Here is a 23,339-nt window from a genome sequence, read left to right on the forward strand (position 1 = left end):
TATTAATAAAAAGAAAAGACTCTTTATATTCACAAACGGCGATTAATGATATAGCCATATCAATTTTTTATGAATTAAAAAATATCCTTCATAATAAAATTATTAATTTATTCAACTCTTCAACATTTACATTAATTGATAATTTTTTTTCTTTCTTTGTTTTTTATTAATATAATGTACAAAATTTTATATTTTACTCTTTTTATAATATATTTTAAAATATACAACATTATATACAAAAATAGGGTGTGACAATGGCTAGCATTAAAAAGTGTGAAGTTGAAAACACCTACAAAATGTGAAGGAAAGAATTAAAACTGGCCCACCTCTCTAATCTTAATTTCCACGTGGCGTTAACTCGTTGATCCATTATAATACAGAAAACTGCCAAGTCAGCACACACCACCCAAAAGGCTGAAACCCATAAGACGAATGCAGTTCCATTTCTCATCACACATTTCTCCAAACGAACCCACACCAACCACACTTCGGAGAGCGGTGGCAAGAGGCAGAAGGTGATGGCCCTCAGAGCTTCATCCGCTGTGCGTCCACCGTCTCTTCAACTGTCTCCGCCGCAGACTCCGCCCAAGAGCGTTATTCTTCCTCCTAAAGTCAACTCTTTATCACTGCCAGCTACTGCTATTTTGCCTCTCTTTGCTCTCTTTGCAGCTCCCCATGAGGCTAGAGCTGAAATCTTGCCCAAAGAACAGATTGTCTCTTCTCTCACTCAGGTGGGAAATTCCTACTAGCGATATTCACATTTTTCATCCGTGTGTTTCTAGCATTTTCTTTACTGATTGAGTTTTGGAATTCAGTGAGAGCCCATTTCTGAATTTACTTGGTCTTTTGCTCACCTTTTGTAAATTGAAGAACTTGATGATTTGAACAATGCTGAAAAATAGGAACTTCGTTGGTTTTTGGATAGGGCTGTGTTTGTTCCATCCCCGACCCTTTACTTGAACTTGCATAATCTTAGTGGAATTCTCAGGTGGAGTCGGCAATTGATCAGCTTCAAGAATTGGGATCGAATTTTTTCAGCACCGCCAGCCAAGTTGTTGGAGCAGTGGCGGATGCTGTGAAGCCTGCATTGCCTATCTTACAGCAAGCTGGAGATGAGGCTGTGAAGATAGCTTCTCCTCTGGTTTCAGAGGCTTCTAAGAAAGCCCAAGAAGCCATCCAGGGTTCTGGAATTGACACTCAGCAAGTGGTAACTGCAGCTAAGGTACAATGATAAATTTGAGATTCGGCTCTGTTGATAAGAACTGATAAATTTCCATTCCGAAAATATTTTTGTTGCTTAGCTCTTTAGTTATTGCTTTTTAGTAGACTGATGTGAAAAATACATTATTTTATTAAATTCCTTTAGAAAAGTGCTTTCATCCGAGATTTGTAAGTCTCAATCACTTTACTCTTTGTTGAAAAAGAATGGGGCATATAGAAACAAGTCATGTAGAAATTGAAATACAAAATTTGAATTCTGGGTTGATTTTTATCGGTCAGGAGTAGAATTTTGGTGATGCTATTTTGCAATTCTTTATATAGATTATTCATCTAATTTTTCTTGGTTCCTTAAAATTTTGCTAGGATAGTGATGATCTGTTGTATGGATGCGCAAAGTTATCATGCAGCCCATCTGTACTTAGTTTATGGCTTTATTAATTATCTTACAGGCTGGTAAATGTTTGAGCAGTTGTTTTAGTTTCCCACTTTGGAAGACAACTGACAATAGATTTTGATTTGCTGATGCCTAAAATCATGAGAAATTTGTAAGTGTCTAAGCACATTATTATATTACTACCAGATCAATGGAATTTGCTCTTCGGTTTGCGGAATTCAGTGAAATTGTTTGACTGTGAATCAGTCATTTTAAATCCCCAAATGCTCCTGGAATTTTTGCATTTGCCATGCATGTTGAGGAAAGTAATATCAATGTATATTGATCGTTGTGATTGCAGACAGTTGCTGATGCAGCTCAGCAGACAACAAAGATGATTGATGAGGCCAAACCCATAGCCACTTCCACTGTTGAAACCATATCATCAGCAGAACCTGCTGTAATTTTGGGGGCTGGTGGTGCATTAGTAATTGCATATTTCTTACTTCCTCCTGTCTTTTCCGCCATTTCCTTCAGCTTTCGAGGTTACCAAGGTAACTTGTCCTTTTTGGTTGATTAGTATTTCCTTATTTCATTTGTACTATGAGATCATTGGACTAGTTACGATGTACACTTAAAAGAACCATAATTTTGAAGATAGTAAGGAAATATGCAATGTGGATAAATTCTTGTTTATTAAAATAAGGGTAAAATTATAACTACATTTCTTAAGGTTTAGTATAATTATGAATACCCCGTTGTTAGGAAAATTATGAATACCCCCCTCAAATGAAAAACAATCATGTAGCCCCTGCACAAGTGAAGTGGATATTATTACTTTACCTTGTTGAATTTTTTTTTTACAAAACAAGTTTGAAAAATTGTGAAAAAAACTTGAGGGTGGGTAGAATAAATAATCCATGTGTCATATTAGTCCATAAAAGTATTTTAGAAAATTCTAAAAATATATATAATTATATTTCATAACCCAAAAGGACATGTTGGTCAGTTCAATATAAAAATTGGATGGAAACCTAGCGAAGGTTAATGGAATGGGCTTGTTGTTAGATAGGGTATTTGTAATTTTTCAAAAAAACGAACAAGTATTTATAATTATGCCAAACCTAAGGAGAAGTTGTAATTTACCCTTAAAATAGTGCCAACATGTACAATTATTGGTGAGACATGGGTATTAGATTACACAAGCATTTTGCACAGCTGTCTAGGTTTTTACGTGGACTGGTCAAGGAAACTACAAACATGGAACCCAACTTCCACTGTCAGTCTTTGTGTGACCCGATCTAACAGAGAATTGACACAGGTTTTAAAGCATAGAGACGTGTTTATAGAGGTAAAAAGCAAAAACATAGCTTAACAATCTAAAAGCAAAGATTTGACTGTTTTGTGTGAGAAGAAGGTAATAGCCACTCAAGGAGTTATGCACTATCAGGGACATCTTAGAGATGGCCTCCACTACTTTATCCGTCCTTGGCAAGGCGCAACCAAAATAATGCATTCTGCTGCGAGGACACAGTGATCAATTGCTCTAATAAATCTAGTAATACTATTCCTTTTTCCTATAGAACATAAACATTGAAGAACTGGGATAACCTCATAAAATCCTGTGAGAAGATTTATGATGTCCATATAAAATGTGCATGATTTATGCGCTTTGGCTCGAAGGCTATCTGTTGTTGAGTGATCATAGAAACTTCAGTGTGAAATACGATTGGTGGACAGTGATGCTTAATCATATCTCAGGGATACAAAATAGTTCAGAATACTCTTACATTTATTGGCTGAAAAACCAATTCCACGAATTGGATAACTATCCATAACGTCCTAGAAGGCGAAAGACCTAAGAAAAGCAAGATTCAAGCTATGGACCATCTCCAAATTTCTTTGAAAATTTTCAGTCAGCTGTATCTTCTAGTCTTTTGTGAACCAGCACAGAAAGCTCACCCACATTGTTGATTTTCTGCTTTCATTTAAGTGTTTGATGACTGTACTCATTTTGGTTATGGATGCTATTCTCTAGGTGAGCTAACTCCCGCTCAAACCTTGGATCTCATGTGCACAAAGAACTACATTATGATTGACATAAGGTCAGAGAAGGATAAAGACAAGGCTGGCATTCCTCGCCTTCCATCCAGTGCTAAAAACAAATTGATATCAATCCCGTGAGTGCACTCTTCCTGAGAAACAGTTTTTCTGTAGAATGAATGTTGACTATTGAACACCTCAGTGCTGGGCTTTGGTGGTAAATTCCATAATGTGCTATCACTTTCTTGGTATACAAATTGAGAATTTTGTTTGGCCTCTCTCTTTGAATCATTTGGAGTTTCTATCAGTATATGACAAAAGAGATCGATTTTGTCCTTAAATTTTTATTTCCTTTTTCCGGGTAAGAATTATTTCTAAGACGAACGATAAATTGGAATAATTCTCACATTCGGCTCTACATGACCTCTATATGTACTAAACTAAAAGTTATCCTCTTTATGCTAGCTCTGATAATTGATGTTGACTAAATAACATAGAACAGTATGTTGATTAACTGTCTTGACATTGTTCTGGAAAATTCATTAGCTCGACAAAGCGGAAATGGAATGAAATGAACCATTTACGCTGTCTAAGATGCAATAGCCTCTGTTCCTTAAATTCTTCCAATAATTATTGGATTTGAGGCATCAAACCTAATAAGTTTGTACCTCTGTTAACTGTTTCAGATTGGAAGAATTACCAAACAAGCTCAGAAGTCTTGTCAGAAGTGTCAAGAAAGTAGAAGCTGAATTGGTGGCATTGAAGATCTCTTATCTAAAGAAGATCAACAAAAGTTCCAACATCGTAATATTGGACTCGTAAGTCCTCCTAACCTTTTGCTTATTACTTTAGCATTTAGTAAGTAGCAGAACATAAATTTCACCATGCCCATCTTCTCTTTACCTTGATTTGGTACCTTAACAAAGCAACTCACATTGTGCTTTTACAAACGCATTTAGGTACTCTGATTCAGCTAAAATAGTAGCTAAGACGTTGACTAAACTTGGGTTCAAGAATTGCTGGATTGTGACTGATGGCTTCTCCGGAAGCAAAGGCTGGTTGCAGAGCCGCTTAGGAACTGATTCGTATAATCTATCTTTTGCACAAGTGTTATCACCATCGAGGGTTATTCCTGCAGCAGCTAGACGATTCGGAACATCTAGCTCAACGAAGTTGCTGCCTGGCGGCTCTGACTAAGGTTTTCACTTGTAATCTTCGACTTGTTCAGTTACATTCTTACTCTGCTGTAGGTCACTCCAATTTTCAGATGTAATTTATCAATATGTGGTCATTCAACATTTTTATTGAGTAATATTGTGTCCAAAATTGCTCCGAAGCATGTTAATCAGATTGGATTAAATGCAATGGAAATCCAGCTCCCTGTTAAGGGATGTTAAGAGAAATGTATTTCTATGGGGATAATATTGTGCAACAAAATCTCAAGCATGCAAAAGTAAACTATTGACACAAGAAATAATATTGACAAACTGAAAATTTATAAATTTAAATAAGAAGTGTTAAAATCTCTGAAGTGAAGACAATTATGTGATTCTTCTCTCTTAATGTTGATACAAGGGATTGAAGCATAATCTTAAATGTTGTGTAAACTCTTCCGACTTTGTGGAGCATGCTACGTGTCATTTAAAATATGGTATCAAAGGCTTTAAAAATTTGATGTTAATAAAGACATTGAATCTTTGTGGTTGAAGAGTTTCATTGTGTCAGAAACCTTTTGGACTTGAGTTCTTTGGATTTGTTGTGTTATGCAATGACTTGTTGTAGTCTTGTGTCGTTTTATTGACTTGTGGTATTGTGTGTGTGTTTTGGTGGAGGTTCTTTTTTATAAGTGTGAGCAAGCTTTGGCTTAAAACTTGGGCTCACTTCTATTGGGTTTAAACACCATAGCCATTGATATAGATCCACAGCTAACGGGTTGTACTTGAACATGTTTTGACTCAATTAGTCGATCTAAAATAATATATATATATATATATATATATATATAAAGAAAAAACTTGTATTAATCTTAGATCGATCTATAAAAATGCATAAGACCCAAATTTAGTGTAGACTGAATGCGGATTTATCGTCGTAAAATTCAATTTATTATGTCCCTTAATTTATAACCGAATTATTAACCTATTTATTTTGAAATTTTAATTGACTTATTCCAACTTTTGATGTTAACGAATAGGATAATTAAAGACTATCCTACAAAATGTACAAAACCAGGAAACAAAAATAAAGGACTCAAAGCAAAGCGATGGAGCTAAGGCAGTTGGCAAATTTGAAAATTTAGAGAAGCTCTTCGTTCATGCGAGCTACACAACTCTGAGACCAACTTTGTGGTAAAAAGGGTTGGTCCAGTGGATCTCCTTCAGCTAAGGTGTCTCATCTCCAATCCAATAACTCTACTTACCACTTCCAATTGAACTAAAGCCGGCTGTGAGTTTCCGCCACAATAGGGGCAGAAGGTTCCGGTTCATGGCTACTTGGACGGACTGTGAACGACTGGTTACTGAAAGTTGGGAGCAAGGTGCAGATTTGGGCGATATCCACCATACATAGGAAGAAGTTGCTAAAGCATTGTCCAAATGGCTCCACTTACGTCGACCGGCCCAGACAGTACGCCACCTATTTCATCAGAAACTCTGGCAAGACTATGAAATCTAATGTTCTTTGATGCGTTCTTAATTTGTTCAATGTTCTTGAACTCTCCCTGAGCTAAAATGAAACACACATCATTTTAATTTCCAAGTGCAAAAATCCAGAGAATCTAACTCAGTTTCAGCCTTTAAGCTTTTGTAGTATTGTGTATAAAATCGCTTCAAAAGCAATTGGTAATAAGTTTAAACCACTGCTTCATACTATTATCTCTCTTTCCGAGTGCCTTTGTTCATGGCCATCTGATCACAGATAATGTCCTATTGGCCTTTGAACTTAATTATATTCTGAAATCTAAGTCTGGGGGTGGTAAAAAGGGCACATGGCTCTGAAGGTTGATATGAGCAAGACATATGTCAAAGTTGATGGGCTTCCTAAAACAGGTTATGGGGTAAGCTTGATTTGCCTAGTTGTTCGTTGTTTCAGTTATGATTTGTATAAGTTCTGTTTCTACTCTTTTACCCTTAATGGTCACTTTTCTAGTCGATTTCACAGTGCGGTCTTTGTCGTGAAATAGACTCAGTATTCCCTTATAAGTTTTTACTGTATAAAGAAGTACTCAATTCATTTTTTATAGGGGGTTGAATTTGATGACTTGCTCTAGGGTATCTCTATCTTTCATAGTAGTTGAAGCTCTTGCAACAACTTGTTTCTGCAGCAATTCCCAGTGCAAGGTGTTTGCGACATAAATAATTCGAAAATCTATTGCAAACTTTGCTATGAAATTGACCTGTCTCGAAAATCCGTTGCCAATTAGCGACAGAAATATTTCATGGAAAGTGAGTCATTCTAAAATTGACCAAATTTTACAACGGAATATTGCAATGGAATATCCATTGCAAAAGTTTTTCGTTGTTTTACTATGGAATTTGCATCGAAATTTCAAAATTTTGAAATTCTGTTGCAAAATTATAGCAAATTCAGTGGCAAAAAAATCCATGACATTGAGTTTTTTTTTTTTTTTAGTGAGTGTGGCTATGTGGGAATAATATAAATACTCACAACATGAGGGCAGTTTTATCCAATTAATTAACTCGAGGTAGTGAGTGCAATATGTTATTAGTTTATGGAGAGTGGTAATCAAGAGATATAAAATGTATATTTTTTTGAAACAGTGATTACATAATAATATAAATATCAATAAACAACCACAATATATTGATTCGATTAATAAACTCACATTAATTTAAATAAATATTACAATATACTCTACATTAAGTAACACAAATACCCACACATCTAACGAAATTTCGACCCAAAACCTCAAATTAAGACATCACCGGTAAGTTAAAATGTATTCATCCTATCATATAGGATCCATTAATAAACAAATGGTGTAGGTTGAATTGAAAATCAAAATGTTACCGATTAAATTTTACCACGAAACCAAATAGAAACGTCAGCAATCAGAAAAGATATTCTCAAAACATGCAATATATAAAAAAATAGTGAAAGAGACAAAAGAAGGGAGGTGTCGGGACAGTGTCCGTGTAAGAAAGGATTGAGACTTGTGGGAAGAAAATATATTTGTTTTGGGTGAAGAAAGTGACGCAAGGATTCGTCCAATTGTTGGCGCCCAAATAAGCTTCCAACGCATCCTTTTTCGACCATCCCAAAGGCCATATATTTCTCTTTTCCCCACTCCTCTCCATATCCATCCCTATTTTTTATTGTTAATTCCATATCCAGTCCCCCAACTTTTTATAAAGTGTCTTTTTGACCCCTTTTCATTTTATTCCTCCATTTCATTTCATATCTAATGTTCCAAACCTCAGGTTACAAGTAAATTCCCTTTGTTTTAATGTGCATCGATCACGTATAGGTGTCACTAGACACATTCATCACCCCGAATACGATTGGTCACACATACATATATATATATATATATGTATGTTTGTGCGTTTTACATGTCTTTGTATTTGAATGATATCAAATTTAGTCTTTATAAGATGCCATTTTTGTTTACCCCTTCTGTATATGTTTAGAATAAATTTCTAGTGATCAAAGTGACACTATTTAGGCTAAAGTTTATAAATACATTGGCATCAATTTTTTTTTTTTACTTTTTTATCACTTCGAAAAATTATGATAGAAGTCTTTTATCACATATAAGGTACTGTCACACTAATGGATGATTGACACTTATTTGTTTTAAATTTAAAAATATAATTGAATTAAATTATACTTTGAGTTGCATATAATACAAACTATAGCTGTGACATTAGTGCGTAATACGGAAGTGGACTAAAAGATTCTTGACCTTGAACGAACTGGAGTTCCTTTTCCAATCCATATTGCATATTCTATTTTAATTTACATAACAAGTATGATGTCATCAACCTTATCTAAAAAAATTTTTTATACACGTAATGTGTATGTGAAATAGAATAAATGATGCAATAAAAATCGCAATAGAAAATTCAAACCGCCGTGAAGACCCATGGCAATTGTCTTGCCCTCATTCCACTATAAATACTCTCTCTTGACTCCAATCTTTTAACATATTTGCCAAACCAAATGGACTTGAGTGCCTCAACTCTCATTCTTTACCCCCCGTTAGACCTCAAAACCGACAGAGAGAATGGGGTTCTAGTCTTTGACACAACCCTCCTTGAAAAGCAACCAAACTTGCCCACACAATTCCTGTGGCCTCATGAGGACTTGGCCTACGCTGCCGAACATGAACTCCCTGATCCACCAGTAGACTTAAAAGGCTTCTTAAACGGTGATCAAGAAGCAACCGTTTCCGCGGCTGCACAAATCAAGACAGCGTGTTTGAAGCACGGTTTCTTCCAAGTCATCAACCACGGTGTAGATGCAAGCCTAGTCCACGCAACTCATCAACATATGGATGCCTTCTTCAAGCTTCCTCTTAGCAGAAAACTTAGCATCAAGAGAAAACAAGGTAGCCTTTGTGGGTATTCGGGTGCCCATGCTGATAGATTTTCGTCCAAGTTGCCGTGGAAAGAGACACTGTCCTTCACTTATAAGCATGCAAACGAACCAACAGTTGATGTGGTTAACTATATCAAATCCTTCCTAGGGAAAGAATTCGAAGGAGCAGGGTGAGATGCATTAATACTCAAGAGCACCTAATTCCCTTTGCATTAATTTCACCGTACATTCTTCTAAGTTTTCTCCCTCTTGTTCAGGCATGTTTATCAGAAATATTGTGAAGAAATGAAGAACCTCTCCCTAGCCATCATGGAACTCTTGGCAATCGGCTTGGGCGTCCAACGATCACACTACCGCAAGTTCTTTGAAGACGGTGGATCGGTAATGAGGGGGAACAACTATCCACCTTGCAAACAAGCCGGCCTCACCCTCGGAACCGGACCTCATTCTGATCCAAACTCATTAACTATACTTCATCAAGATGAAGTTGGAGGCCTGGAAATCTTTGCAGACAACAAATGGCAAGCCATTACACCTCGTCCGGATGCATTTGTTGTTAACATTGGGGACACACTCATGGTATATATTCTTCATTTCATATACTTTTTTGTTTTCTGTTAATTTATCCATCTTATCATTAAAGAGTTAAAATTCATCAATTATTGAACTTTTTTAAGTGTGCATTATTGGCTTAAAAATTAATGAGTTCCAACAGCAAAAGATAATAATTCAAATGACACAATTGTACTAATTAATGCGTTCGACAGGTAAAACAAAGCTGGGACAAAATGTCCGTCCCAGCTAATTACGCACCACCACAAATGTTTTTCAAAGGGAGGGCGACGATGATCAATTGCGCCCACCATCTACTGTTGCTTAAATTTGTAGCATATTTTCGACGAGCATAAACTGTCTACCTTTTTGTGTGTTCCCTAAAACTTTTAAGTATCCAACAATCAGGTCATTAATTAATTATAGAGTAGTACTTCCATTCTTCTCACTAGAAACAAATATGACTTTTTATTAAGAATATAATTAATCTTCGCTTTCTTGATGTTTGATGTAATTACATATAAATTTTTTATAATTTGAAAAATTACATCTAGTAACCTTGAAATTTGCTTCCATCTAATGAATAAGTTACTCGTTGATCAAAATTCACTGAATTTCCTGATATTAACAAAATATGTAAGATAAAATTCATATTTGTCCTTGATTGACTTATTACTGATTTATTGTATGTCACAATATATCTTTTTACGATCAAATTACCCTTATACATTTTCATACATTAATACATGTGAGGATGGTATATCGTTATTGTTATAAAGGTAATTTAGTCAAAAAAATTTGTTTGGCCTGCAATAAATCAATTGAGGATAAATATAATTTTTTCATTCAGTTTTTTTGTTAATAACAACAAACTTAGTGAATTTTGAATAGCGGGTCGAGGGGCCTATTTATTAGACGGAAGTAAACCTCAAGTATTAGATGTAATTTTCCAAACCTCACGGGATATACGACATACAAAACAATTATTAGATGATATATTTAAGGGACATATATATAGAGAGAGAGAGAGATTATTTTTGTTGATTGTGTGTATTGGCATAAATTGTAGGCATTGTCAAATGGAAGATACAAGAGTTGCCTCCACAGAGCAGTGGTGAACAAGGAGAGAGTGAGGAGATCATTGGTGTTCTTTGTGAACCCAAAAGAGGACAAAGTTGTGAGGCCCCCTCAGGATCTTATGTGTAGAGAAGAGCCAAGAGAGTACCCAGATTTCACATGGTTGGATTTGCAAGAATTCACACAAAACCACTACAGAGCAGATACCACTACACTCCAAAACTTTGTCCATTGGCTTTATTCCAACAGAAAAACATGACAACCTTAAAAATCAGTGCTAATTGTTCATTGGATGCTGTTTCTTGATCATGGCTTGCCTTGTCTTTTACTTTGAATAAAAATATGTACATATTACTTGTCTTATGTTGGTTTTATCTTCATTTTTCTCTTACTTTTGGATGGACTCATGTACTCTCTTCTCTTGTACAAAAATGGATTTCAAGTGCTTATGCACGCACGTGTGTACTTTTAATTCTTTATTATTCAACTTGGAGGACTAAATGAAATAGATCTTCGTGTAAACATATCTATATCTATACTACATATAAAAGTACGAATTTATAAGTGTTTGTTGCCCGTTGTGAAAGTACAACTACACTTTTACTTAACTCTTTTTAATAATATAAATGGGTTAAATCTATTTTGACCCCCCGTGATATATAAAAATATCAATAACTCCCTTATGAAATTTTTAATATAAAAAATCACCCTCATGTTACGAATAAATAATCACACCGCCCCTGGTCAATTTGAGCCTATTTTTTTAGAAAAAATAACTAAAATACCCCTTGTAGTCAACTGGTCAAACTATGCTTATTAATATATAATTATTTTAATTTATATTAAATATATATAATTATAATTTATAAAAAAATAAAATAAAAATTATAAACCCCACCCCCCCCAACCCCCCACCCCGTCTTCTTCCCCCGCCTGCAACCCTCTCCCCCCTCCCCTTCCCTCCCCTACTGCCCTTCTGGGCGATCGAGTCGCCTTCGAAAATATGGGCGACGGCCGTCGGCCAGGGGTGAGGAGGGCTGGGGCCCCTCCTCTTCAGGTTTGCTGCCGCCATTGCAATTTTTTTTATAATTTAATTTAAATAGTATTTTCTTATATAAATAATTAAATATTATATAAAATAATATTTTATTATTAATAAAAATATATAATATTTAATTAAATAATTATTATAAAAATAATATTTTAAAAATAATCATTATAAAGATAATATTTATTATTAATAAATATATATAATATTATATATTAACTGCGAGAGAAGGGCAAATTTATCAAAAAGAAAGGTATTTTCATAGAAAAATCACAGGTCAAAGCGCGTGTGACTCAAATTTTGTATGGAAGGATTTTTTAAAACTTTATTTTATGTCACAGGGGGGTATTTGATACTTTAATTTTTATAAGGGGCTTTTTGAATATTTCTATTATTACAGAGGGGTCTCTGGATTTTTTCCTAATATAAATCCATTTATTTTGCTAATTAAGGACTTGTTAGCAACATATTATCATCATATTATCAGTAAATATTCTGCTCAAAAATTGCTATAGATATAGACCTCCTCTGAAAATGAAAAATCCTTTTCCCAAAAAAAGTTTTGAAATTACACTTACCTCCCCTCCGAAAATTTTTCATTTACACCGAACCCTCTTTCGTTAGAGTTTAGATGAAAACTGCTGATGCTAGCAAAAGAAATTACAAAAATTTTTAATTTGCCCCGCATTTAACATTCTCATATATATTTTTGTATTTGTAAAGGGATAAATATAATATTTATATTCAGAGTAAAATTAACATTATTAAAGCTTATGTAATCATTTTGTTAATATCAGTATTTTTCATTCAAATCCTAATGAAAGAAGATCGAATATAAGCAGTAAATTTTAGGAGGGGGTGTAAGTGTAATTTTAATTTTTTTTTTAAAAAAAATATAATTTTATATTTTCAGAGAGGTATAAGTATAATTAATCTAAAATAAAATTATATTTATAAGTCAAATAAAAAAATTAAAGAAATAACAATGAAGTAAAGAATACAAAAAAACGACCAATATCGAATCTATAAATATAACATAGAGTTCTATGAAAATTTCAATATATTATAATGATTGAAAAACTTTATTTTTGAAGAGTATAATTATATATGTATTCTTAGTACATAATTTAGACATAAATATTTTTATTTTTATTAGTTTTTAATTCAATTAAATTTATTATTTAAGAAGAAAATCAAAAGTGATACTATTTAGTATAACGTTTTATTAATTTCATTCCAACATTTAATGCATTTCATGATTATATGGAGTTTAGTTCTACAATATTTCTATTATTTAGTGTATATCATTTAATACCGGTAATGATGATAATGAACAAAATGAGACAATATATAATGCGGGCCAAGAAATAAAAAGACCTTAGCGCCAACGGCACCGGCACACTGGTGGGATGGTCAATCACTTTTAACAATTGTAATTAGTAATTTTTTTGTATCATATAAATTATAAATTTATTAAGAATTATTATTAATTAAAATTTTAATTTATTAATTAGTTAATAATGAATTATAATAAATAAAAATAATTATTAAAAATAAAAAATAATAATAAAAGGGAGTCGACGGCTCCCTTTTTTAATTATAATTGTTGTTGTGGACCAAATTTGTGCTTTTATTTTACTTTTAAAAAAAATAAAAAAAAATTTGAGCAAGTCGCGGATGTGATCCTCGACTTGTCCAAAAAATGTAATAAAAAACTTTAAATTATTATAATAAATAAGCCCAAAGCTAAAGCCATTATAAGGGTGAGAGTTCCGTCAAATACAAAAACTGGGTATACTTGGAACTTAATTTATGTAGTATCATTAAAACAAAAGCTCTCCTGAGCTATATGTCTTGTTGCTAATTCATTATTACCATTATGATATAAGTCCATTCCTCTCAAATTTGATTCTGAGTTACATTTGAAAAGCGGGCAAGTAGTGCCCTAATTCTGATTTCTTGAGTTTTACGAAAAGCATTATGCACAAATTTCTACCTTCTGATGTGAGTAAATTTCAATGTTGAGCCCACCAAGAAAGTTGATTTGGACAACCCCTAAGAGCTCTCCCCTTCTTCACTGAGGAATTTGAGATGGTGTGGCAAGAGGGTGTATTTGAGATGGAGTTTTTTAGTCTCCCAAACTTGAGGTTGGAATAGAGACTTGTCTTGAATAATCCCGACATGATACAGAGTTAACAGTCTCCAAACTTGGTGTTGAGATAGAGACTAATCTTGGAGATATCCCACGCTTATTTGGGATAAGGACTTCTTTTGTGATAAGCATTGATGCACACCAATAAATAGGGTGTTTCTCTAGGATCCAAAAGTGTATGATCATTACCTACATTCCCACAAAATATTTCTCTCCCAATATGTTCTTTCTCTATTCCTCTTGAAGTATCACCAAACTCTCCAAGGGGTTGAAGGCGTGTGGAATTGGATGGATAGCTCTAGCACCAACCCGATGTTGATAGAAAGATTGGAGGAGACGTGCTTGTAGGCAACTAAAAAGATCCGTGAATCATTGGATCCTCCGCTGCAACAACCGAAACATCTAGCAGATCACATTCGGAAGTTACTATATCTAATCAGTCATGTAATGTATTAACAGAGAACTCTTTATGTAGCTATATTACTAGTTGAATAATCGTCTTCAATTTCCAACAAGATGAAATTTACTGTGTGGAGCAATAGTTTCCTGTGTACAAATAACGGACGACGCCAAATTGTTCAAACTTGAAGGGTATTCATTTAGATCTTGTGTGCCAGGATAGCAGAAACCTGAGGGAATAAACCTTGTACCAGTGCTAAAATGGTCATCTTGTGATCAAAACAAGAATAAAATTTTGTCCCTGAGATTTTATTTACATGATCGGAAAAATACTTTTTGAGAAAGGGTAAAGGGATTGTGCGTAACAAACACCACACATGGTGTGAATTAATTAATGTTGTATATATTCCCATCTATACTAACATGTTATGAAACTTGCATTGTTTCCGGGCTATCTATATTACATGATCAAAACATTAACAAAAAGAATTGTTCGTTCCTTGTTTTACCAATTCCAATCGAATTGGTTTTGCTGAGGCAAAATTTTGGGGATTGAAGTTTGAGTGAAAGGCAATGGAAATGGCGGATCACCCGACACGAAAGACGGCTGAGACATCATATTTGTCGAAGAATATACACTATTATATGGCATGTCTGGCTGCTTCTGCTCATGTTGTTCCGGACGCTGTTGTTTTGGAACATTAAGCTTCTCTCCTTCTATCTCTCTGTACTTGGTAAGATAAAGTTTAAGTGGATTTACATAATCTTCAAAGCCAAGAGTCATAATGGCCCAAAGAATATCATCTCCGTTGATGGTCTTCCTCTTCTCACGTTGGCATTTCTCGGAGGCTTCTCCCGTCACAAAGCTGATGAACTCCGACACACATTCTTGAACGGTCTCTTTCGCATCCTTGGAGATTTTGCCATTCCCAGGAATAACCTTTTTCATGATCCGACCCACATTGGCTATGGGGAGAAACCGATCTTGTTCTTTATTACTAATATTGTTGTTGGTAGTGGCGGTGGCCCTGATGCCGCCGGCATTGGCATTGGTAGAATGGGTAGCGGAGAGGGTGGAGTTGTGATCGTTGATGTTGGTTGTGTTGGGACATGCACTTTCTAGGCTGATTCTAAAGGGGCTATTTTGCCCAATTTGAGGCCCCTCATCTTCATTGTCCCTCTCTCTTTTCATGTTTGGGAGGATGGCTGTGATGTTTTTTTTTGGATAATTTTGTGTTTCTTACATGGGATTAATTAGTTATATGGCAAAAGAAGCATAATAATCGGCACATAAATAGGAACGGCGAAGGCTTGTTGGATTCTGACAATTAGTCCTCAGGACTCGCTCCCATGGCGGAAAACCTATTTTCACCTTTCACCTAATACCATTTACTCATCATACACTTAACTATTTACTGTTACAATAACTTTGTATTACTCTCAATATATAAACATATAGACTATTTGCTACATATGCACAAAAAACAATTCTAATTAATGACACCCCACACCAATTTTATTATAATCCTAATTATACAGTTTAAAAAATTAATTATAATTACCTTTTTTTTTTCTTAATAAAAATGACTCCATGTTATTTTAACACTACGACATTAATTTTTTTGTTGTGTCGATAATACCTTAAGTTGATTTTCTTTTGTTTTCTTCTTTCTTTTTAGATTTTTTTCTTGAAATGTGATTTGTTGGTTTACACTTACTTATAATATATCTTAGGGTAAAATATATTTTATCCCATAAATTATCCGTCATGTAACATTACCCTCCTATATTAACAAATATAACACTTACCACCTTAGTTGGACAAAAATGCCCCTCATATCTTGAAGAGTTATATTAGTTTTAGCACATTCTAGTATTTTGAATATTAAATCATCATCGAATTATTTTTTAATTAATTTTTTAATAAGTGAAGAATTTACATAGTGGAGTATAAATTAATATATATAAATGTAGTAGATACACAATAAATATAATATAACCAACAACTCATGTATGATTCTTAAAAGAAATAGAAAATATATATATATACATGCTTAACCAAAAGTTAAACAATTTTTAAAAAAAATGAATAAATATATTTTATCATATTTTTTTTCAAAAAATACATATTAAAAAAATTAATATTTAATTATTCATTTTCATCTAAAAGAATAAATAATTAATAACTTAATTTTATCACTAAGTTAATAAAATCTTTTCATGAAAACTTTTTGTGTATTTGTTACATTCATTTATTAGTTAACTTTGACTCTGTAAAAAAAAATAAAATTCAAACTATTTAATTCACTAATTATATTTTACTTTATTATAAATAAAAGATATTTTTTCAATTAAAAAATTTTAATTAATTTAAAATAAAAATTTATTAAAAAAAAAGAAATTTTTTGAACTAAATATATATAATATAAGGGTAATATTATCTAAAAATTTAATTGTGGGAGGTAAATGCTACATTTGTTAGTTTAGGGGGATAATTGTTACATAACGAATAGTTCAGGGGGCAAAGTATGTTTTACCCTATATCTTAAAGCATAAAAAAAAAAAATTATTATATGCACGCAAGGCTGGCGTGTCACGACGACTAGTTAATTTAAAAAAAAAAACCATCTTATACTTACAAAATGTAGTTAGTAATACCATCATACTAATTTTATATATGACAACTATACCCTTAATTAAATCATTTTAAAAATTAATTATATAACTTTTTTTTTACAAAAGTGACTCCACGTGATTTGATACTATTATATTAATTCATTTATTGTGTCGATAATTCTTTAAATTGATTTATTTAATTTTAGATATAATTTATTAATTTATATATTTTATTCTTATTATAAGATATTTTAAATATGAAAAATTATTAATTATATATACGCAGAGACAGCGTAACAAAACAACTAATATTTTTTCAATAACTGCGAGTGTGAATTTAATTGATGCATCCCCCTTATGATAATACAGTTTAAGAAGTGTGGCATGATCATAAAAGATATCTTAGCCAGCAAAACCAAAGCTTACATCCTACAAAGTCTGTTGCTCTGCATCAGTTTAACCAAAAACAAGAATATAATCTAACAGGTAAGCGGCAATGCATCAATTCACATCCTGAACTCATTCTCCAAAAATAAATTCATCTCAGACAACCTATTCAACAGTTTCAAGATTTCCATAAACTGATTTCTGCAGTGTTTTCAACCAATTGGCTTTACACTTTGCGTTTGCTTCCGGCAGCAACTAATGATACAATATTACAATGTAAATCTTTGGGAAAACTACTGAACAAGATTTGAGAAAATAGTAATTGGCTAAGACAGATACTTTGTAGCCTGCAGAAAAATATAGTCCCCACGCTTTGAAACTAGCATGAATACAAAAGAATACCTATTTTCCGTAGTAGGAAAGCAAGCTTTAAGAATCAAGTATGTATCTTGTGATGCTTTAAGCAATGGCATATGTAACTATCTCTTCCTCTTTAGGACGCCACATGGTTTTCTGGGCGTATAATAGTCCTTCATTGTCCTTGGAGTACGTCATGCGGATCTCCCACTGCAAAGATTTGAATAAGTTCTCAAGTTCGCTAATTGTCTCAACAGTGTCGCGGACGATGATCTTTCCTTCAGGTCTCAAAATTCGATCAACCTCTGAGACTACAGCCTTGAAATTACACCTGTTGGATCCAAAGCAATTAGAAACGAGGAGAACAGAGAATTAGGATTGCTAACTAGTCAATGGAATCTCATACTCACTTGTTTTTAGTCTTCGAGAATAAATGATCAGCATGGAGAAGATCATATGTCCTTGGGTAAGTACTGAAGGACTCGCACCAGTCATGATAAATTCCAAAGAGACCTCGCTCGTAGATTATGGGTAGTGTATCAGGAGCATCTATAGGTACAACATTCATAACCCACAAATTCAATTCTCTCAGAGCAGCGGCAAATCTGGAAAAGTGGAGTCATCGGTTAGTGTAGCCAATTAGCACCTGATAAGTCAGCAAGTATAGACTTTTTGTACAGAATAGTACCAAAAAAACGGAATGCAGATATCAATGAGTTTACATACGTTAGAAGAGTTTAAGAAAAGGATGTGTAGAATAAAATTTCAGTATCTATAGTTGTTCTGAAGTGAAGTTAATAAAAGTAACATCTACTTCCAGAAAAGGATAGGACACCAGGCAATATGTTGGCTTTGAAAAGAAAATGTTTGACACAAAAATGATGTCGTACCAAACTCAAATTAAATTGGATGGAGATATTGCCATTTGCAGGTTAAAGAAGTTCATTAGAGAGGGAGGATTGTTGTTGTGAAGAAAATAAATTCTGTTTTCACTTTGTTGCTTACCCTCCATAGACAGCTCGCATGTCCATGACATTCCTCACTGTGGACCAGTTTATTCCCAGTCCATTTAGATATGACTTCTTTACTACACGTTTCCAGTGTGCATAGTCTGCAGCAAAATCTTCTGGAGCTGGTTTTCCATAAACTCCAACCTCGGAACTCGACAACCAGTAAGGTACTTTGTCCACCCGAGCAGGCCACTGCTCTGGCCATTGAGACCCACGTTCTGATGAAGCAATGGGCACTTTGTGCATACAAGCTTGTAAAGGCACATTCCTAAACATATCAAGATAAACCAGAAGTCAAATTTTCTACATCGTGCAGAATTTTCCACAGGAAAACAGCTACTCTCTTTTTTCTAGCAATCTTCTGAAAACTGTTGTTTGCACTATAAGAAAAGCATACCAGGCAGCATTTGGATCATCAGAGTCTTGGCAGAGTGGAGGATCATTTTGTGACCTTTGTTCATAGCACTCATTCGAAGTAGGCTTGCGATATACTGCAATTCCTACACCATTGAGTTCATCCTTGGTGATAGAAACAACTTCCCAGCACATTGCTTGTGTCAGTTTCTTCATGGCTGTTACCATTATCAGGAAAATGAACAACTTGTTAGAGCCTGTGGACCTTATTAGCTTATGGGGGCAATATTGAGGATGTACCTTCCCAGATCTCAACATCCTCTGGAAGTTTCTGGTAAATGGGAGTAGCAGACCAAACAAAGAAACCACCGGGCCTCAGTAGACGGTTCAGCTCCAAGAGTAGCTTACCACCTAAATATTGTAACATGACAATGAGCACCGATGAAGTTCATGGTGTAGTATATCAGAAAAAAGGAAAAAGACAGTCAGAGTTCACGAATTTCATATGTATTTACAGTTCGAGAATATATAGCTCTGTCCTTTCCAAAAGAATATTCTCTTGAAGATTTCTCAAGAGAACACTTCCCGTTTATCTTCCTATAGAAAGCAGCAGGATAAGTACCTTCAGCATGCCAAGGCACCCTACAACGTGCACAATGCACAATATCAAAAACTCTCCCAGGATATGGAAGTCTCTTAGTACCCATAACAGCAGATATAGCTGGGATTCCTCTTTCAAGTGCAAATTGAACCTGAGCTTCATGTTCATCTTTTGGAGCCAATGACATGGTCAGTACATCTCTTTCAAAGAGAAAGCCCCCAAAGCTAGCAACCCCACAGCCAACATCCAAAACAACTCGGCTGCGTTTTCCCCAGGCGATTTCAGGCACAGACTGCATAAGAAAACAAGTAAAAAACAATTTAATTCCTGAGTAGTAACTCATCCATCATGGCAAGTCTACAATGTTTTTCGATAGCTTTGCCAAAGAAATATAAAGTACTGATATAATTGGAACTAATCTTTGAAGAGAGAATACAATTCGATTAATTTCAAGGTACATACATAGACTGCGCTAGCTGTACACCAAAGAAGTAGGAAACTTAATAAATCTTAGCAACAGAGACAAGGTACACAAAAACAACATCCAAAAATATGACGATTATCAAATTAAATTTCAGACCTGAATATTAGATATTTATGACTTGTATGCTTGCAGCACAAAGTATTAAACACGACTCAACTGGCTAATTCACTTGTGTGCACTAGATTAGCTACAAGGGATAGATGCACGTATACATATGATTATTGTAACCAGGCACATACAAAATGCTACCTGTTGTATGGTGTCAATGTAATGTAGAGCACCATTCTTAAACTGGGTGCCACCACCAGGGAAGATCAGGTATTCACCACTAACTTTAACCCAATTCTGGTGTCCTTTAACTGCTGCAAGCTTCGTGTGGGGAACATTGTGGTACCAAATCTGTCAAACAAAGTAAAGAAGTCTATTTAAGAGAGAATGGAAATGCAAATTGATGCTAAAGCACACTCTTATTTAATGTATTAAACCTTTTCCCGGCTTGTAGGCCACTCTATTGAGCGTTGATATCCTTCAGGTAGCGGAACAAGGCATGTAGGAGGATTTTCTGGACAGTGCCTCTCTCTATGTTCGTAGTGTTTAGTTGACGAAAGTTTCCTTATTGCTGCCAAATTATCAAGACATGGAATGTAATCTGGCCCAGCAGTGGTGTTGCACAGTTTCCAACTGTTACCATTTTGATTCTCTCCTAGGGAAGATTTTTGGGCTTCTTTCTCTTTCTTCGACTCTGTTGCCTGAGTTGAAAATGCTCCATTTTCGGTTGTTGATTCATTTAAAAGCTCTGATTGAGCCCCAGAAGGAAATACCTCACTGGAATTTTCCTTTTTCGCAGTGGAACCTTGATCTGATTCATCATCTTTCTTGTTCTCCACTATTTTACCTTCTTCCTTCTCCCCATCTTTTTCACCTGAAATTTCTTCAGATGTTTTCTCATTGTCATCAAAATTATTTACATTGGTCTCTCCAGCTTCAGAGTCATTCTTCACCACTGTAGAATCCTCATCTTCTTTCTTTTCATCTCCATTTTCCGACTCAGTTGTTGTATCTTCCTTTCTTTCTTCCCCATCTTCTTTCTTTTCATCCTCAGACTTCTCCTCCGATTTCTCTTCCTCCTTCTCCTCAGTGATCTTTTCCGCATCTTCTGACTTATCATTCTTTTCCTCCTGATTTGGAGTCACATTATTGTCCCCTTTGGTGGCATCCTCAGGCAAGTCACCTGGGTTATCCTCAAACTGCTTCAAGTTTCCCTCCTCGCTCGAATGATTCTCATCGACCGCGCCCTTGTTTCTCTCATTGTTGGAGTCATTGTTATTTTGATCATTGCTCTCAGCAACATGTGCCTTCACCCCATTGTTGTTCTCCTGTGAAACATCCGAGTTCTGACCAGGGACTGTAGATGATGACGTCATCATCCATACCCCAACTAAACAAAGGGCTACAACAACTACAATAGACACTGTCGAACAGTAGCCCGATGATGTTCTCCTACCATCAACTCTAGAATATTTTCCTAAAGCCATAGCTTCGACTCGTATTATCAGTCAGATTTGACGCTACTAGTTATACCTGCAACATAAGCAAATTGTAAGATCAATCTAACCATCGACTTAACCAACTCATTTGATCATAGCAAAGTGACCAGTAAGGTACAAGCAAGAACCCAAGTTGGAATATCTAACATTGGGACCTATTGTTACACGATTGATGTCATAATTTAGAACTTAGGTCATAAAAGCAGCAATGAAGATCAGCATTAGTTGTGCCAAATTAGAGACAAAATGAGAAAGAAGTAACCAAAACCACTTATGATAAGATCCAATGAAGAAAGCACATACCGGATTTAAAACATTACCCAAAAAATAAGCTTGTACGCAATCAGACAACATTTACTTGTGATCTTCTTGTGATCTTACTCATTTCAGAGATCCGACAAGCAAACTCTTACTTTTCTTGAATTCATGCAGACCAAACAAATCTTAGTAAACCGAAAAACAAACTTCAAAATCCAGATCTACGACATACATCAAAGTTAGCAATGACAATTCAAGAAAGCAATTACCATTATTAAGAAACAAAATCCAGAAGCATAAACACAGAGAACAAGATCCAATCAAATCAAATCAAATCAAATCACAAGTTAAGCACTACTCAAGTAGCAATAACAATTCAAGATTTCTAGACAAATATACATATAACCACAAAAGAACCAGCTGGGAAGCTGGGTTTTAAGTACCTTTCTTATATTCTCAACACAGATCTGATAAAAGCAAAGCAACTTCCCTCATTGGCACATCTCCTGTGCAAGAAACGCAGTGTCGGTGCGTAGGAGGTACTGGGCTTGCTCCCAAGAAAGAAGTTGGGTGTGAAGTAGCAGATATCTGCATCTGTCTATATATATATATAGACGCGGGGGATAAAGCAGAACCTTATGGGTTTTCTTTTCTTTATTTGTTTATACATATTTTAATGATTGGAAATGGTGAGGAAATGGGGTCCCAGGAAAGTGAGGCTTTCTTTTCATTTTTGCAGTTGATTTGCCTGTAATTTCAAGGTTTATTACAGCAACAAGAAGCAATTGTTCTTTGTTTTCTCAACAAAGAGAAGGAAAAATGGAGGAGTGAGGAAGAGTAAATCACAAGAATGCTGTGGTCCACTGGAAATGTAGCACTGAGTACACAGTGAGGTGTGTGCATGTGCGTGCACCGACGACGCGTCTGATCATTAAATAATGTAAAAAAATAGAAGAAAATGAGATGAGAGGTGATTGATTGCAGAGATCAGTAACCTTTACCACAATGAATGGGCTCAAAGTCTACTCATTGGACAAAATATGACTGCACCAAGAAATCTGAAATGGCCGGCCACCCTTTTTATTTATTTGGAACTCCAAGTCAAACCCCTTTCATTTGTAAATTTGAAAACTAAATTAATTATAAATTATTTAAGATTTAAATTTAAAATAATTAATATTTATAAAAACACAACAAAAAATTATATTATTATACTATCTAATTTTATTTTTAAAAAAATGAGTGAATATTTTCGATAAAAATACTAATCAATGATACATTTATCTAAATTTAGATAAAAC

General features: G+C 34.6%; 4 protein-coding genes across 4 annotated transcripts; 2 read left to right on the forward strand and 2 right to left on the reverse strand.

Annotated features, from left to right (window-relative positions):
• The first annotated feature begins 432 nt into the window (after positions 1–432).
• CAS (calcium sensing receptor) lies at positions 433–5,040 on the forward strand. Its single transcript, XM_011080433.3, has 6 exons — positions 433–731; positions 989–1,222; positions 1,956–2,148; positions 3,633–3,774; positions 4,324–4,455; positions 4,597–5,040. The coding sequence occupies exons 1-6, from the start codon at positions 519–521 to the stop codon at positions 4,832–4,834; spliced, it is 1,152 nt and encodes a 383-aa protein (XP_011078735.1). The 5' UTR covers positions 433–518; the 3' UTR covers positions 4,835–5,040.
• Positions 5,041–8,775: 3,735 nt separating this feature from the next.
• Positions 8,776–11,312, forward strand: LOC105162441 (gibberellin 20 oxidase 2-like). Its single transcript, XM_088885623.1, has 3 exons — positions 8,776–9,366; positions 9,454–9,775; positions 10,818–11,312. The coding sequence occupies exons 1-3, from the start codon at positions 8,819–8,821 to the stop codon at positions 11,082–11,084; spliced, it is 1,137 nt and encodes a 378-aa protein (XP_088741749.1). The 5' UTR covers positions 8,776–8,818; the 3' UTR covers positions 11,085–11,312.
• A 3,488-nt stretch (positions 11,313–14,800) lies between these two features.
• Positions 14,801–15,708, reverse strand: LOC105162451 (uncharacterized). The gene has a single exon (XM_011080465.3). The coding sequence runs from the start codon at positions 15,614–15,616 to the stop codon at positions 14,930–14,932; it is 687 nt and encodes a 228-aa protein (XP_011078767.1). The 5' UTR covers positions 15,617–15,708; the 3' UTR covers positions 14,801–14,929.
• A 1,887-nt stretch (positions 15,709–17,595) lies between these two features.
• On the reverse strand, positions 17,596–22,871 carry LOC105162456 (putative methyltransferase PMT26). The gene is made up of 9 exons (XM_011080477.3): positions 22,482–22,871; positions 20,719–21,814; positions 20,483–20,632; positions 19,771–20,041; positions 19,449–19,559; positions 19,192–19,366; positions 18,790–19,062; positions 18,195–18,389; positions 17,596–18,115 (listed from the first exon to the last, which is right to left on the reverse strand). Exons 2-9 carry the CDS (start codon positions 21,766–21,768, stop codon positions 17,887–17,889), a joined length of 2,454 nt encoding a protein of 817 aa, XP_011078779.1. The 5' UTR covers positions 21,769–21,814; positions 22,482–22,871; the 3' UTR covers positions 17,596–17,886.
• Positions 22,872–23,339: the final 468 nt, after the last annotated feature.

Source organism: Sesamum indicum, linkage group LG1 (genome assembly GCF_026168435.1).
Source record: "Sesamum indicum cultivar Baizhima isolate 11 linkage group LG1, ASM2616843v1, whole genome shotgun sequence".
Taxonomy (NCBI): Eukaryota; Viridiplantae; Streptophyta; class Magnoliopsida; order Lamiales; family Pedaliaceae; genus Sesamum; species Sesamum indicum.

Bases quoted from the DNA above. Each gene is read 5' to 3' on its own strand.
- CAS (XM_011080433.3), top strand. From the start codon at position 519: ATGGCCCTCAGAGCTTCATCCGCTGTGCGTCCACCGTCTCTTCAACTG. The intron at 732-988 runs GTGGGAAATTCC...TGGAATTCTCAG, and splicing joins TTGTCTCTTCTCTCACTCAG to GTGGAGTCGGCAATTGATCA. The intron at 1,223-1,955 runs GTACAATGATAA...TTGTGATTGCAG, and splicing joins AAGTGGTAACTGCAGCTAAG to ACAGTTGCTGATGCAGCTCA.
- LOC105162456 (XM_011080477.3), bottom strand. From the start codon at position 21,768: ATGGCTTTAGGAAAATATTCTAGAGTTGATGGTAGGAGAACATCATCG. The intron at 20,633-20,718 runs GTTTAATACATT...TTTGTTTGACAG, and splicing joins GGCCTACAAGCCGGGAAAAG to ATTTGGTACCACAATGTTCC. The intron at 18,116-18,194 runs GTGAGTATGAGA...TGGATCCAACAG, and splicing joins TTCTCGAAGACTAAAAACAA to GTGTAATTTCAAGGCTGTAG.
- LOC105162451 (XM_011080465.3), bottom strand. From the start codon at position 15,616: ATGAAAAGAGAGAGGGACAATGAAGATGAGGGGCCTCAAATTGGGCAA.
- LOC105162441 (XM_088885623.1), top strand. From the start codon at position 8,819: ATGGACTTGAGTGCCTCAACTCTCATTCTTTACCCCCCGTTAGACCTC. The intron at 9,367-9,453 runs GTGAGATGCATT...CCTCTTGTTCAG, and splicing joins AAAGAATTCGAAGGAGCAGG to GCATGTTTATCAGAAATATT. The intron at 9,776-10,817 runs GTATATATTCTT...CATAAATTGTAG, and splicing joins ACATTGGGGACACACTCATG to GCATTGTCAAATGGAAGATA.